The following is a 16,868-nucleotide window of genomic DNA, read 5'->3' on the forward strand; positions in this document are numbered from 1 at the left end:
CCTATAAATTTCAGTCTACCTTGTTTATAACCTTTAACCTCTTTTTTTAATTTATTGAATATTGCTCATGAAAATCAGTAGTGAGTTAGAAACCCAGAAAACACCGTTTGTGCGCGTAGGATTATGCATGACAACGTTGGTCCCAAGCAGAAGCAAATTTTCTCAAACTAAAATCGCGTGACAACAATGGGCCACGAGGCGGCGATGGGGGGAGGAGAAATGCGCCTCGTATTTCGCATTTGCTCGAACAACGGTTATTGAACGAGACGTTAGTAGAATTTCTCACGCGTTTGAGCAAAGAGTTGACAATTTTTAGGATGGGTATAAAAAGTCGATTTGGACCATCGAAGAAAAAGGGTTTGGGAAATCCGACCCTGCTCTTGCATCTAGTGTTCTCGCCTCAACTGCCCATTACCAAAACTAAATTTGATCACGATGCTCTTGTGTAGCAAATGTAAAAAGAGAATAATTTCATGTCTGTGTAACATCTTTATGATCTGTCAACATTTTTATCAAGCACTGTTCTTATTTAGATAGTCTTATATTTAACTCCTCTACTCCAATTCACATATTTTTGCACCATGGCGTTTAATATATGGACCGGATTGATATTTCTTGCTTCTATCAATATGCTCTGCGATGCATCATCTTTGAAAATTAAGGTGAAATATTTTATATTTTTAACCACTAAATATAGTCTTAATAACAAAGCAACTGAAAATGTTGCAGATTTTATTCCAAGTTTTATTCCACGGGTATAAACTTCGCTACATGGCAAGGTGGTTAAAGTCGAAAAAGCTGTAGTTGAACTGAAAGTATATATCAATCGGCATTCAAACTTGCTCTGCTCAAACCTTCCATGCGAAAAACACAGCTGGTTTTCGAACTTCAGTAAGCAGTAACATAAAGCAATTAAATCCTATTGAACAATAACATATTTTATTATAGATCAGCGACCCTTGCGGAATTCCTCATGGATCTGGAAGATGGATGAACAAAAATAACACATTTGGGTGTGATCAGTGTGATGCAGGCGAATATTGGGATTCGTATAATAACACATGTTCGCCGTGCACTGGTTCACTGACCAGCTGCAAACCAAATGTATTATCAAGTTCTTGTAGTCACCATTGGAGGTGAGTATAGTTTTCGATTAGTTTATGTTTCCATAATCATCGATTACATTATCGGAACCAAAAAACAAACTATTTTTCTCAACGTTATAGGGATTGTGAGACCACGTCACTCAGCACAACTACAAGAAATGTGTCAACTGATAAACCAGTGATCAATACTTCGTCGAATATTCACAGCACGACGTCAGTTGAACATATCACCAGTCCAACATCCACCAAAGAAATAACCAATGCGAATATTAGGCCAATTACTTCGGCCTCGTTTCAGTCGTCTTTTACTTCAAGCACAACTGTGAAAACCAGTGTTGAACACAGCGAAAAAACACATTTAGAGCCATGGGTTTACATTATTATAGTACTGGGGTTAATATTTCTCATTGTCAGTATTGCTATTTTAATATTTAGAATATATAAACATCGCACATCACAGCAAAGTAGGCCTCTAAATGATACACTAGACAACCTGACTGATTCTGGCGAAAAGTTGCTCGAAAACAGCCAAGCTTGAAAGCCCGATATCTGATTTCAAAAATATTACTCGTGTTTTTCTCTTAGTGTCTTCTTAATTTATTGGCATTATTTATTCAGGGTTTCCCAAACTAGGGTCCGTGATGACTGCACAGGGGTTCGCAACAATTTGAAAAGAGTCTGAGCAATCTTTAATGATCAATTTCAATCAAATTTCCATTGCTGCCAGAAAAGGCAATCAAAATTTTATTGCCTCTTGAAACGACCTACATGTGTAAGGCAATTTCAGCTCTTACCGATATGATGAAAAAATTCAAGTCGGGACTTGCGGCACAGTCGGACTTACGAGTTTGCTAGTCACAAATTGCTCGAGAATTGATAGAATGTGCAGTGAAAAGCTAATGTCGTTTGTGTTGACGAAACGCACAGAAATTGATACGACAAAGAATTCGGGTCCGTCAAAACTAAGATTCGTGAATAGGGGTCCGCTGCCCAAAAAAGTTTGGAAAACCCTGATTTATATGATCTGTTTATCTGCCTATTTGTTAGCATGACGGATATTTTTTTGTTATGTTTATTTTCAAAATCGAAAAAGCGTATTTGTATTTCAATTAGGATATGATAGGAACATAATATGGTTTATCTCAACTACAAAATACTTGGTAATAAATGAGTGCAATGATACTTCTATTACAGCCAATAATTAATATTGATATTATAAGCCAATTAAAGTATATTTTTATCGTTATTGTTTCATGTACAGTATGTTATTCATTATGTTACTGTGTTACGTACTTGGTCGCCATACCAATTGCTTGCTCTGTTAGTTAAAATGAGACAAAACTAACAATTGTTTACACATATTTATATTATGCAGTGGGAAGATACCTAGTGGAATATTATATATACGTTTTACATTTATAATGATTTCCTTGTGTTGCTTGCATGTTCCCTCTTATTCGTATGTACTTTTGTTGGTGAGTTATTTTGTGTTAAGTTTTATATGTTGTTACTTCTTTGATTTTATTTTTTTATATGACGCAAAATATTATGTAAAAATGATGTCACCCATGAATTGTTGTTTGCTTATTGCGTAAGATAAATTGTGTACGCATACGGGATTACATCCATCTCTCGCGCATGAGGTCAAACACAGTGGTTATGGAGCATGCCAAACAATAATTTATCTATTCTAAACTAATCAAGTATTGTAGAAGGGGATATCGACATTACGAAACATGAATAAAACGCATGAGTTGTAGTAAAGATGTAATCAGCTAACTAAATTGTGGTGAAATAACAGGCAAACCTTTATTTAATGGTGTTATGAACTTATAAAGAAAAATACACTCACAACCAAATGATTTTTAAAATTGTTAAAAAACATATAGGCTAAACGCACTGATTATTTTCACAATCACCTTCTCATTCGCCATTCCGGAAAACAAATTGAATATGAATGGAATTTGGAAATATAATAAAAGGAGTAATCAGGATTACATGATGACATCACGTGAACCTAATCATTTTTACGGCTAACACAGAAATACAACATAACGATATACATGGATATGAATATTATATTTCAAAGGATATTATACTACTACGTTTTGTTGTCGTTGTCTTGCGCTACACTGCGACAACTATACGCTTTAACGTGAATTTTACACCGTGAATCTTTTGTTAATGAGATGACATCCCTCGGCTCCACCACTGCGTGAAGTCCTTAAATTTTCAACAGTAATATTAGGCTTCGGCATAATATATGACAAAGAAAATTATTGAATCTTCTCAGAACCATATCAGCTCCCGGGGGATTTTTGTTTAAATCTTTGTCTTGCGCAACATTTCTGGTATATCGAGTAGCGACGTGTGTTTCTAGCTCTAGACCGGCCCATCTTTATACTTGGTAATTATTAAAAGCTCTTTCTTACAATAAACTTGTAAAGTAGTAGACACCATAACTTTGGATATCAGATCGTATTTCAGAAATGATAATCGTCTGAGTTTTGAAACAATAGAGAAAATCACGGCTTCTCGAAGTTTCGATTGTCTGTTATTAGTTAATTAGTAAGGTAGCGTTCAGGAGAAAAAGCTTCGAAATATGGAGCGGCACGTTGCGCATGGCTTCGATTTGTATATAGAATTGAAAACATTGTCACCTGTCAAATTAATGACTATTTCAAAACAGAAAGCAAGATTAATTTAAGGGAAAATCTAAAACTTTCCTAGATCAAGATTAAAAATACAATGTAGTATTTTGCAGCAAGGTACAGACAGTGACATAGTATATAAAAGTGAACATAGAGGAAGGACATGAATTTATAAGATCAGAAGTAACTTTTTTTCTGATGATAAAATATTCGGATCTCGCGTAGTTTCGTACCATCACTCTAAGAAATGTTCGGTAAATTTTAGGGATAAAAAATTAAAAAATCGTGTCGGTAAACCGATTTCCGTCTAAAGTCGGTGATATTTACCGATATTGGAGGCGTGGCGTTAGTCGATGTTGCGCGCGCACACTGTTGAGGGAGAGCAGCCAATCAGAGACTATTGAACTCTGATATGACGATATTTACGTCAGTCGACAGCAGTTATACCTTATTTACCTTTGTCATTACTGAGTTAGCAGTATTTCTGTAAGGCAATGCAGCTTGGATTCAATAATGTCAGTGTAGGAGATGTGCTGTTTAGCGTTGAATATTGTATTGTATTGAAAGATAAAAATATATATACCTAGTTATATGTTTGTTCAGTAGCTATATTGACATTTAGAATTTGTTTAAAAATAACATGAATTTATGATATATTAGAACACACAAAAATATTTCCAATTATATAGGTGTGGTATATTTTTAAAGTCATAAAAATAAGAAATAGACTGCTATAGGCAGCAATCGAGATTAAACTATCCTTCAAGTTATTCGCCATATTATAGGTAACAAATATGCCTGGGTCAGTGATTAATTGTTACTTCTTTGAGTTTTTTTTTTTTTTTTGAATGAAGCAAAATATTATATGAAAATAAAAAATAAAATAGATAAAATAGAAAAAAATATATATGTGAATAGAAACTTTACTTTTTCGTGAATTACGTGAAATATAAAATAATGAACAGTAAAATCACATATAAACCAGAAAATTCCTAACCATAAACTCATTGTCTTAGTTACACCTCATAATTATTTTTTTTATGTAGATCTCTCTCATGTCACCAGAAACCCCGACGTCATAATATCTGTTTCTGCACCGCAGGTGGGGGGCGTGGCCAATTACGGATTAATAAAATTATCATTCCATTTTTTAAACAAACGGGTTGCGTTAAAAAAAAGATAAAATAATTCTAATATTCGATATTGCTTAGACAAATTAGCATTGACTACATATAAATCGATATTTTTTCACCGTTTTCACAAAATGAGGGCAATATTGAAGTGAAACTGGTTCGATTAATTTGAAGTAGCATATTTTGTTTTCAAGGTTAAGGTGGTAGAGTTTTTCAAATTTAGAATTGAAATTGAATAGTACAAAATTGAGTATAGAGGCCCGTAAGAGCTTCAGCCCATAAGTTTCAGTTTACCTTGTTCAATGGAAAATCCGACCCTGCTTTTGCATCCAGATTTCTCTCCCTAACTGTCCATTAACAAAACTGAATTAGATCACGTTGCTTTCGCGCGGCAAATGTGAAAAGAAAATAAATTCATGTCTGTGTAATATTTATATGATCTGTCAACATTTTTATTCCATAACTGAAGCACTATTTATTTAGATATTGTTATATTAAACTCTACTCCAATCTATATATTTTTGCACCATGACGTTTCATATATTGACTCAATTGATGTTTATTGCTATTTTCAATATCCACTGCGAAGCACCATCAAGGTGAAATATCTTTAACCACTAAACATCGTCATAACAACGAAGCAACTAAAATGTTGCCGATTCTATTCCAAGCACGGGTATAAACTTCGCTACACAACGTGTTTAAAGTCGAAAAAGCTGTATATGAACTGAAAATATATATCAATCCGTATTCAAACTTGCTCTGCTCAAACCTCCCATGCAAAAAAAACACAACGGGTTTTCGAACTTCAGCAAGCAGTAACATAAAGCAATTAAAGCCTATTGCACAATACCATATTTTATTATAGATTGGCGACCCTTGCGGAAATCCTTATGGATCGGGAAGATGGATGAACAAAGATAATACATTTGGGTGCTATCAGTGTGATGCTGGCCAATACTGGGATTCATATAACAGCAAATGCTCTGCTTGTCAAGGGTCACGGACGAGCTGTCAAAACAACGTATTATCAAATGCATGTAGTCAACATCGGAGGTCAGTCTAAGTTTCAAATAGTTAAATATTGATAATCCTTGATTTCTTACAACCCTAAATCTCGAATATCTTCAGTATCTAAATCAGGGTGGTCCAAACCCATGCCCGCGGGCCACAAGTGACCCGCTTCACATTCGGCGAGTAATCAAAATATATCATTTGGTGTTGTTTTGTCATAAAATTGAACAGAAACTTTTTTTGATATATTGTTACATAACTAATGTTACTGCATTGACCTGTGTTATAACTATCTGAGGTAACTAGCGAAGTTTAATGATGTGCTTGGCAGTCTAAATTGTTATTTTGCTTTCTATCATTTTGGTCGGGAGTATACGCTAACAATTTGGGAATCTTTAAAAACCTAAAAATCAAATGTGGATTATATTTGCCTAGGTTGGCTATGCCTATTATTGAATATCAATATTATGTTTTTTGGCAACCAGCATAAGCTGTATTACCGAAAAATGCTCTCTAGATGTCGGAAAATTCAGTAATTACCACCCATGTATCTTACATTTGGCTATTTTGTAAACATGAAATTGAAAAAACCTGACAAATCCATCGATATTAATTGGATGTGACCACATCGGTGTCCGTGACTATAGAAACACCTATGCAGGTTTTGGTAAGTTTTTGGTGATGTTTTGCATGTTTTAGTTTGATAAATTACCAAATAGTTTTCAATTTGTTTGTACCAAAATGGATTTGTTGTGTATGTGACCGGCAAAAAATGCAAAATAATTTAGTTGGCTCCCGGAGCTGACAACCTTGGACCGCCCTGATCTAAATCAGTGATTTCCAACCGGTGTTCCGACTAACACTGGTGTTCCAAGAGAGACTTCCAGGTGTTTCGCGAAAATTCGCTTTTTAATTACTATGACGTCATAACTGAATTTTAATCAGCCGATGTGCTTTTACGAATTATACACGACCACATGTTAAGATTAAAATACTCTGATGTGTTTCTATAAACTTTCTGGGTTGAAGCCTTAATTAAAGTAATTTCCAGCTTCTGCAAAAAACGATTTCGATCTTGCTACCATTTTTCACGACCTATCTTGCAAAATGAGCTTTTTGAGTATGAGCGCTACAAAAGGTAAAAAGCGTGATAAATTGAAGGACGGAGGAGGAAGAGCGTGTTCGTGGCTTTTCAATTTTAGCCAGAATAAAATATTTAAACTCATTGAAACAGGTCCAGATATCCCATTAAAATATCATTTCTTTTCTAGCTAACCAGAGTTTGCCATAAGCATTTATTTGTATCGTACTTTAGCTTTTATTTCCAAAAATCTCATTTAGTGTTCCGCCACAATTTTTAGATTAAAAAAAGGGTTACCCGGTACAAAAAAGGTTGAAAATTACTGATCCACTGGTCAGTTAAATCCACGTTCACACAAACTTTTGTGCGTAAGGTAATGTTAATCAACTGAATCAGTATATCAGTATTAGAGCTAAGAGCTGAAGCCCGAGCTCGACCCGAAATTCAGTCCGGGTCGGTCCTGAAATGGCAATCATTACGTTCGGGTCGGGTCGGGCTTCTCTCTATCACTACCTTATTTTTAATGAGGTGTTTTGGCCACGAGAGACCGTGGTCTGCATAAAAACAGAAGTTGCCTCCTCAACACGACACATAACGTACTAAACTTTTGCAATGACAATTCAAAGAACTCCTAAATTTAAATATTAAATTTCGGGCTCGGGCCTGCAAATCCAGTTAATTAGTCGGGGTCGGGTCGGGTTTAATGCCCACGGGTCTGGGTCTGGTCGGGCTGGAATTTTTGAGCCGCCTTTTACCTCTAATCAGTATATAAAGTTTGAATCGTATGGCCTACCAATTGGAAAATAACAAATATCGAAATCCATAAAAAAAACTATATTTCTCGTCTTTGTAGAGACTGCGAGGGCACTTCACCCATCACACCCACAGAAACTGTTTTGACGGATCAAGCAGCGACCAATACTTTGTCGACTATTATCAGCACGACGTCAATTGAAGATATTACCAATCCAACAACTAATAAAGAGATAAGCAGCGTCGATATTCTGTTGGATACTTCACCCCCAACGCAACTGTGCTTGACTATAAATACAACTGTGAAGACCAGTGTCGAACACAACGCAATTACACATACAAAGCCATGGGTCTACATCATTATCGGAGTTGTGGTGCCACTATTTCTTGTTATTATCGCTTTTTTCATCAAAGTATATAAACATCGCATAACACAACGAAGAAAAAATACACCATAGAACGTGTCTCATTCTGAGCAAAGGTTGCTCAAACACAAGCAAGTTTAATAGACTATACTGTATAAAATACGCCATAATGAATTAGTGTGATAACACTTTTATTTAATTTATGTCAAAATATAAAACAAATTAGGTATAGCTTGTATCAATTATATATATAATTGTTTTATATTTTTGGATAATATTCGAAATACAACGAAAAACACGACACAAACTCTTCAAATTAATGTGTGATATTCATTGGATACTTCTGTTAAACAGTGAATAGAAATACCGCAACAAAACGCAAAATATCAGGTCATGAAATAGTAACAAGATTGTTTTTGTTTGCTCAGTGTAGCCCTGAAGATCGGAGCTAAATGGAAATAGAAACACTGGGTATTGGAAATACTCTAGCGTTTATGACTTATGATGCTTCGTTCCTTGGCGAGTGGTGGCTTTTGAGTGTATTCAAAGATGAATCGGTCTGTACTCGCCTGGTAGGTCATTTTTCATGTGTGTGGTACAGATTTCACAACAAGGTTTAAGGTTATTGTTTGGTTATTGTGTATGATAAATTGTACACATATATGGGATATGAAAAGGACTCGCACTCTTGCGCGTGAGTTGATCACAGTTATCGAGCTTGTTCAACGATGTTTTATCTAAACCAGTGTTTCCCAAACTTTTTTCTGCCAGCGCCCACTTGGACGAAGAAAAAGTGTTGCCGTTTTCCAATTTATGTATTACTTATGTAGCCTTATTATTCAATGACCCAAGAAAGAAAAATGAACCAGTCAAGTTGCAACATGAAGATGGTTCTATCTGGCGTACGCCAGTTCAATCAGATGCCCAGCTCTCACGTGTTGCTCTTAACAAAACCCAAATTATAACATAAGGATGTTGTACTTACACTACCTCCTAAAAGCATCAATAAACCCGATAGTAAAATGAAGCTGTTATTCAATACAACGAAACGTGAAGTGCCTGGTGAAGGTAGACTATACCGTATGCGCTAGACTAGTATCATTGTGAAACAACAATACGGATTTAAAAAGTCCTAATACCTATTCTACGGTAAGCGAGAAATTTCCAACTCCGAAATCACAAGCAAACTAGTTTGAACCAAAACATATAGGAGTAAATGACATAAAATATCACACTTCATGTGAATTACCGTATTGATGTCAGCGCCCCCCAATCGCCCAGTTTGACGGTCAGCGCCCAACTTTGGGAACCGCTGATCTGAACTATTCAACTTCTTCCGACGTCTTCCGATCGAAATATCCGACAAAACAGTGTTTTTTTTCATATTAAAAACCCAACCAAGATCATGACACGTATCGACTTTTCTCTCATTTCCAAACATCTGGTCACGCAGATGACAAAATGTGCTATTATTCCTGCGGTCAATTCAGACCACGCCCTATGTACTTCAGACTTGAACATAAACCAAGTCAAGAAAGGAAAAGGATACTGGAAACTCAATTGTTCATTGTTAAAAGATGAAAATTACCTAAATCTAATGAAAGGACAATATCCAATGCAATATTTGATCATTCTCATGAACCGGTTGATCCCCTGTTGTTCTGGGATGTTCTGAAATGTTTGATAAGAAGGGAAAGCATAGCTTATGCAAGTACACAGAAAAAACAAAGAAGAGAATTGGAATCTAAAATCAGCCAACTAAGAAACGAAATGCACTCAAATAATTCGACAGACACCTATCAAAATCTTTTGAAGGAACAGGAAAAGCTGAATTTATTATATCAAAGCATAACACATGGACATATTATACGCAGTAAAGCAAAATGGGCTGAAGATGGAGAAAAAACTCTAAGTATTTTTTTGGATCTGAAAAACGAAAAAAGATAAATTCTACAATATCGACCTTAAAACAGAACATAGTATCTCAACCAATCAAGAGGATATAATGAAAGTAATACAAAGATTTTACGAAACACTGTATAGTTCTGGTCAACCTGACCATATTCATACCCAAAATATTATTGAGACTCTAAATATATCTTCTACGATAAAAGATATTTCTTTTAGGTGCACAGGACAAATAACAGAACAGCAATGTAAAAATGCACTTTTTAAAATGACAGACGGCAAAAGTCCAGGTTTAGACGGATTACCTTGCGAACTAAAGACTTTTGGGAAGATTTGAAATGTTATAACCAGGCGTGTATCGCTGGTCACATGAGCCAAACTCAATGTGATGGAATAATAATCCCTTATAGTGAAGAAAGGAAAAGACGCCGATAACTAATTTAAGAAACTATCGACCCATTACGCTATTGAATAGGGATTCCAAAATTTTAAGTAAAGTTCTCACGACATAAATCCAAACAGTAATGAACGATATAATTCACAAAGATCAAAGAGGTTTTATTCAAAACAGACAAATGGGAGAAAACATACAATTACCTTGTGATATAATAAACCATACAACATACAATAAAATACCTGGTACAATTATTGGATTGGATATTTGTAAAGCATTTGATAGTGTCGAATGGTGTTTCCTGTTCCAGTCACTAAAAGCATTCGGATTTCAAAACAACTTCATTTCGTGGATAAAAATTCTTTATAACCAAAACAAACTATTCATAACAAACAATAATTTCTTTTCTGGGGCAATTATACCACAAAGAGCGCTTAAACAAGGCGCCCCAATCTCACCGTATTTATTTCTTGTAGTAATAGAAATTTTCGCAACGATGGTTCGTAATAATAAAGATATCACTGGATTTAAAATTGCAGAAAACGAAATTAAAATAGCCCTAGCTGCAGATGATACAATATTCTTCACAGATGGTTCATCTAAAAGCATTGAAACCTAATTTCGAACAGCTGAAGTGTTTGGAACTATATCAGGATGCAAAACAAATGCTGAAAAATCACAAGCAATGAATATTGGAACTAAATGTGGCATAATTTAACAAAATATTCACAACAATCTCAACTGGACTCATGAATTTAACATTTTTACCTGTTACTATTCCCAAAAAATTTGTTAAATCACTGAATTCTGTAATATTTCGTTTTTTATGGAATTCAAATTGGGGAAGAATCAAACGTAAAACATTGATTGGCCCAAAAATGAAAGGTGGAATTGATATGGTAGACATTGAAAGTACCAATATTTCTAAAAAACTGAAATGGTTGTAGATAGTCGTAGATGAGTCGAAAGAGGGTAATTTGAAAACTATTAAACTTTATTATTTACGTGATATAGAAATACATTGTTTCCTGAAAGGAAATTTATGGTATAACTCTCGTTTCATAAAAAATCTTCATTTTATAACAATTAAGGATACAATTTGTACCTGGTACATATATAGGGAATTACCATCTAATGCCAATATCCATCTCTATAATGAACCATTACGTTACAACAAGAAATTACAAAATGCAAGAATGCCATTTTTAATGAAAAAATGGAAAGAACAGGGAGTCTGTGAATTACACCATTTGGTGAACAGAAATCGATTAAAATTTTAATGTACGATTATCAAAAAACTTGACCATGTTTATCGTCATAAAAATATGGAAGAATATCTAAAATTCACTCTATATATAAAACTGCCCGCGTTTACAGCGAAAGATAACTAGAAAATCACAAAAAATGCAAATTTCTGCCCTGGTGATCACGTTCTCCATAAGAGCCAATGTTAAAATTATTTTGTTTACGCCACTTTTATTTTTGCGCGTAGGATGGGTTTTGAATGACTAAGGTTTATTACAAATGTATGATGTAACAAATAATGACATCATAAACGTAAATACGTTTTGAGCTATGTAGGCTATCCCCTATCATATCAACGGTTAACGCCTAAATACGACGCATAATGACAAACGTGAAATTTATTTCGAAGGATATCGCACTACTATGCTCCGCTGCTCTCTTGCGCTACACTGCGACAACTATAAACTTTATTGGTAATATAACACCGTGAATCTTTCGTAAATTAGATGACATCATCAGCACATCATTGAGTGAGATCCTTAAATTTTCAAAAGATGCTTCCGCATATATGATAAAAAAAATATTGCGCTGTCTTAATTATTTCTTTGACCGCCAAATATTTATCTTGTTATATTAGGCCCATATCAGGGTAGTTCCGTTGTGCGTGTACCAGGTTTGGGTTAGGTCATAATTTCATTCGATTTTCCTTATTTTAATTCCATTGCAAGTTCGGGGACTGTCTGTTTAGCCAAGTGAATATACCCCATGCCCATAGTTTTCAGTCCCTTCACACAACTTGATGTAAATTAGGCGGAACAAAGTAAGTTACCTCCATATTGGTGTTGGTCTGGATTGCCCAAGTCAGCAACCTGGGGATTTTCTTGAAATCTTCGTTGAGCAACCATATTGCGACATGTGTCAGAGCTGCCAGCGCCCTTTAAACTAAAGGCAGGCTAGGCCTATCTACGTTTTTCCCCTTAAAATGGACGTAACAAAGAGATATGGATGGTTTATGCTGATATTGATGTTTATATGTTATTCGGACGTCTTGACAAAGACAAAGGTTAACTTACGGAAACGCACGGTAAGTAATCTAAGATTTCATATTATAACTGAGAAATCTGAGCAAAATTTTAATATGAATGTAAAATGCTCATACAAGAAAAAACAACGCCACCAATAGTAAGAATCGCAGCTGCACGTGAGTAACATAATGATACTAAAACTGTCACTCCGACTTAAAACAATCATTTACATTTCTAAACCACTGTCAGTGTTCCATATGCATTGATCAATTCTCATTCTAGTGACCCAGCTCGTAGAACCACTATTGGTTTAATTCGTCTTAACTGTGTGAAAGACTAATCATGAATGAACGTAAAATCTCAGTGAGATTTGTAACGAATATGGAACGACTTTTTATAATTCTAAACCGAAACTAGCTAGTTACACCTAGTTTTAAAATATTGTTTCAAATATAGCTGTTATTTTCTATAGATATTTGTAAGTAATGGTACGGCCCCGCCGCTACCACTAGTGAACGGCAGACAAAAAGGCAATACTTTTTTTTTTTAGAAAAAAAGTTCAATATTGTTAGATTATTCTTAGTGCTTTACTCCACCAAATTTGTAGTGTAATGATGTTATTGTGCTTCAATATTATAATATAATACATATCACGATGTAATTTTCAAATTTTTAGAAAGAAAGGCACATTCACCCACATAGATACCACAGCAAATGCAATGTTGGGGAATATCGGTCTAGAAAAGACAGAAAATGTTTACCTTGCACGGATCCCGAATACACAAATCTCATTCCAAGTAATAGGAAATCATGCAAAAATCATATAAAGTAGGTGACTGAGAATAATTTATTTATATCAGATCGTGTCAAGACTTTTAAGAAACCGATTAAAGCATAGAATCGCTCTTTTGAAAAAGATGAAAGTACGGAAATTGCCATAATATAGAAATAACCTAAATCGCCTATATGTAGTTTGTCCGTTGGAATTTCATTTGTGAATATTACTATAAAATTGGAAATTTGAATCGTCATAAAAGCATATTTGTTCAATAGGACAGCAATATATAAAATTTTACATATATATCAGATTCTGGTAAATCTATTTAATAACTATTTACAATGAGCTCTGCCTGCTTTCTAATCAATCTATTTTCATTATTTATTACAGAATCTTAATTTATTACATTTATAGTAGTTGAACTAAAACAAAATAACTAAAATTCGATTTAATATACATTGATGTAAAAAATATAATATGCGTCCAATTGCTCATGTCGAATGCAACTAATATATAATTATATTCAACACTTACCACAGATCTACGACTCCAATTAACACCAAGAATATTCCGATTACTGATCCAACTGTGCTTGCTACAACTGGTAAGTCCGATTAATTGGTGTACATCTCTTCTGATATGAATAACGTTACAGAATATAATAACATGCTGCTTAGTACGATGCATATACCTATGAAAATCACACAAAAAAACTACATTTTTATTTTTGACGCGAAGAAGAAGTCAAATCCCATGGCAGATAAATATGTGTCGTGAAACAAGAGATCTTTTTGCTCAAAACTATTTTATAACTTATGAAAACATCTTATTTTTCGTCAATGTTTAAAATAATTTGAACACGAGTCATTTTATTTAATAGCCCAAACGCTTTCCGCCAAAACTACATTGGTTCCCAACGCTGGATTCACTACAGAACCGAACCCAATTCAAAACACCGAATCAATTCACACTGTCGAGAAATTGATTGAAAGTACATCACACGAGGAAATCCTTACGAAAAGCCAAGATGAAAAATCCAAAGCCACACAGAATGCAGTTGAAACAGATTATATGCCCACTACAAGTAAGCCGCCACTTACTACACTGATTATGCTTGCGGCCATTTTTACAACAGCGATAATATCAATCTCTGCAGTTTGTATGTACCGAAAGTGTTTTAAAACAAAACTTAGAGTACAGGAAGAAGATGCTGCAATTCCGCCTCTCAGAACATAACAAAAAAAATCAGGATTGGTGACGGGGTCTATGTCTAAAACTGCATACAAGACACCCCAATGATGACAGTTCAAATTTTTAGTGTGTAAAGGTATCTCGAAGGCCATCATCTCTATTTATTTTTCCATATTCCTACGTTCGGATTTTCCACTGAATTTATTATTAATAATGTGACTTCATATGGCGTATGTAAACACGCATATCGGCTGATCTTTTCATCAATTTCGTTGGTCAGCATTGCTCGCTTCTTTTAAATAACACATTCACTCGTTTAATTACGGCTTCAAGTTGAAGTGAACGTATTGCACAAAATATAAAAATTATAGCTGTTACATCCATTTACACCAATCAATCCTCCTTTTTTCAGTTTTCAATAAACTTGGTATTATATTTCCACTTTTAACAATAAGAACTAACAACAATCGTTATAGTTGTAAGTCAAGTATTAATAACCATCAATAAGTATTCACCAATATTTTGTACAAACTCCCTTATTTTTTTTTTCTACCAATCCAAATGACGGCATAGACAAAATCTGCCTTTCCGAGTCCAATATCAAAAACCTTGGAACTCAATTTATATTTAAATTTGCATTTAATTTACTACAGCTTGCCTTATTGAAACACATAGTCAACAATATCTCTTACAAAATGGTATAAGAGTTCGTCTTTCATTTTTTTATTCCTAGATTCTCAATATTATTGAGGGTTATTGATTTCATCAAATGTGGCATTATCTATAAAATATAATATTTTAATTGTTGTTTTTATTGTAACACACGTTCTTTTTAAACTAGATCTTTCTTGTGTTTTTATCTCCGTCACGACATATAAAAAAATTATATGATTATATGAAAAATTTACATCTATAAACCACAATACCAAAATAGTTTACGAATTTTATATCGTCCATTTCCAAAATACAAATTTATGAATCTGTTTTTTACAATCTTGGAAAATAAGTTGTAGTCGCATAGAATTATATTTTACAATGTCTTTTTTCAACCGTTTTAGTGTTTATTAAACGTGAATGTTTATACTGTATTCTTATGTTACGATCAAATGTAAGAAGTCACCTCTTTGTAATTATATATACGATATTTAAGAAATAGCTGAAAAAAAAATTTACTTGGATTTTATTAATTAAAATAATTAAAGGGTGAAATTATTGAGAACAAATTTAGTCCAGATTGTTCTCTTTTTTTGTTTGTTTCATAGCAAAACAATCACAGCAAAAAAATTTCCCAATCGCGCAGCGCGTAATGTAAGTATGATACGCCACCTTGCGGTTCTCAAATAATCAAGTATGTGAGGGTATTTATCGTCGCCTAGCTACGAATGAACGGAGGCTTCGATTACTCATATAATCCTATCTAACCTGAAATGTAGTGACAAGATTCTCTACAAATATCAAGCAATAAATGGTGTCGTATCTTGACCCCAATAAAGAAATATTGATTGGAACTTATTTTAATCTTGTATCGAGTCGTATTCATTTGTCTTCGAATGTAGTCCCGTATTAAAAAAGTGATTGGAAATTTCCCCTTAATTTACGTAGGGAAGAATTCGTAATGCATTAACATTAGGTACTAATGGCGCAACTGTGACATGTCGTGAAGCCTCATGACGAAAAACCGTCTCACCTTCAAAAATGCGCAACTTGTTTACTAACATCTGTTGTATAAATCCAGTTTATGCTGGATAAATCCAGATCTGTCTATTACATATGCCCAACTGATTTTATCTCGACAATATTCCGCACTTCGATACTCCCATCTACATCGATAAGATGTAACTAATACATAACGGAACGAACCCAACCAGGCGGAGAGTTGCCCGTTACACAAAAGTTATAACGGTAATGTGTGTGATGAATAAACAATAAAACTTCGCGTTTTATGTATTCAATCGAGCGTTGTTCGTTTCAGATACAAAGCGCAAGTTGTATCAAATCACGGTCCGCCGAGTGTAACCTACAGAATAAAACTTTAAATTGCGGGACAATCTCAACCAGCAGATAGTATGAGCATATTTACTCGTATAATCGCGAGGATGCGAAGTTCGACAAACAAAGTGTTTACTCAATTTGACTATTTGGTAAAATCCTACAGCATCGTTCTGCCTGGCGAAAGTATGCAATATACCAAATTAATTTTACAGCCAACCTACTACAAAACAGA

At 34.4% G+C, this 16,868-nt stretch overlaps 3 protein-coding genes across 3 annotated transcripts; all 3 read left to right on the forward strand.

Annotated features, from left to right (window-relative positions):
• The first annotated feature begins 506 nt into the window (after nt 1-506).
• On the forward strand, nt 507-2,750 carry LOC120340353 (uncharacterized). Its single transcript, XM_078119935.1, has 3 exons — nt 507-662; nt 949-1,136; nt 1,227-2,750. The coding sequence occupies exons 1-3, from the start codon at nt 582-584 to the stop codon at nt 1,642-1,644; spliced, it is 687 nt and encodes a 228-aa protein (XP_077976061.1). The 5' UTR covers nt 507-581; the 3' UTR covers nt 1,645-2,750.
• Nucleotides 2,751-5,711: 2,961 nt separating this feature from the next.
• On the forward strand, nt 5,712-8,396 carry LOC144431907 (uncharacterized). Its single transcript, XM_078119663.1, has 2 exons — nt 5,712-5,946; nt 7,839-8,396. The coding sequence occupies exons 1-2, from the start codon at nt 5,801-5,803 to the stop codon at nt 8,194-8,196; spliced, it is 504 nt and encodes a 167-aa protein (XP_077975789.1). The 5' UTR covers nt 5,712-5,800; the 3' UTR covers nt 8,197-8,396.
• A 2,391-nt stretch (nt 8,397-10,787) lies between these two features.
• LOC120340355 (uncharacterized) lies at nt 10,788-16,620 on the forward strand. Its single transcript, XM_039408596.2, has 4 exons — nt 10,788-12,734; nt 13,352-13,503; nt 13,993-14,057; nt 14,334-16,620. Exons 1-4 carry the CDS (start codon nt 12,633-12,635, stop codon nt 14,687-14,689), a joined length of 675 nt encoding a protein of 224 aa, XP_039264530.2. The 5' UTR covers nt 10,788-12,632; the 3' UTR covers nt 14,690-16,620.
• The last annotated feature ends 248 nt before the right edge of the window (nt 16,621-16,868 follow it).

Source organism: Styela clava, chromosome 14 (assembly GCF_964204865.1).
Source record: "Styela clava chromosome 14, kaStyClav1.hap1.2, whole genome shotgun sequence".
Lineage (NCBI taxonomy): Eukaryota > Metazoa > Chordata > Ascidiacea > Stolidobranchia > Styelidae > Styela > Styela clava.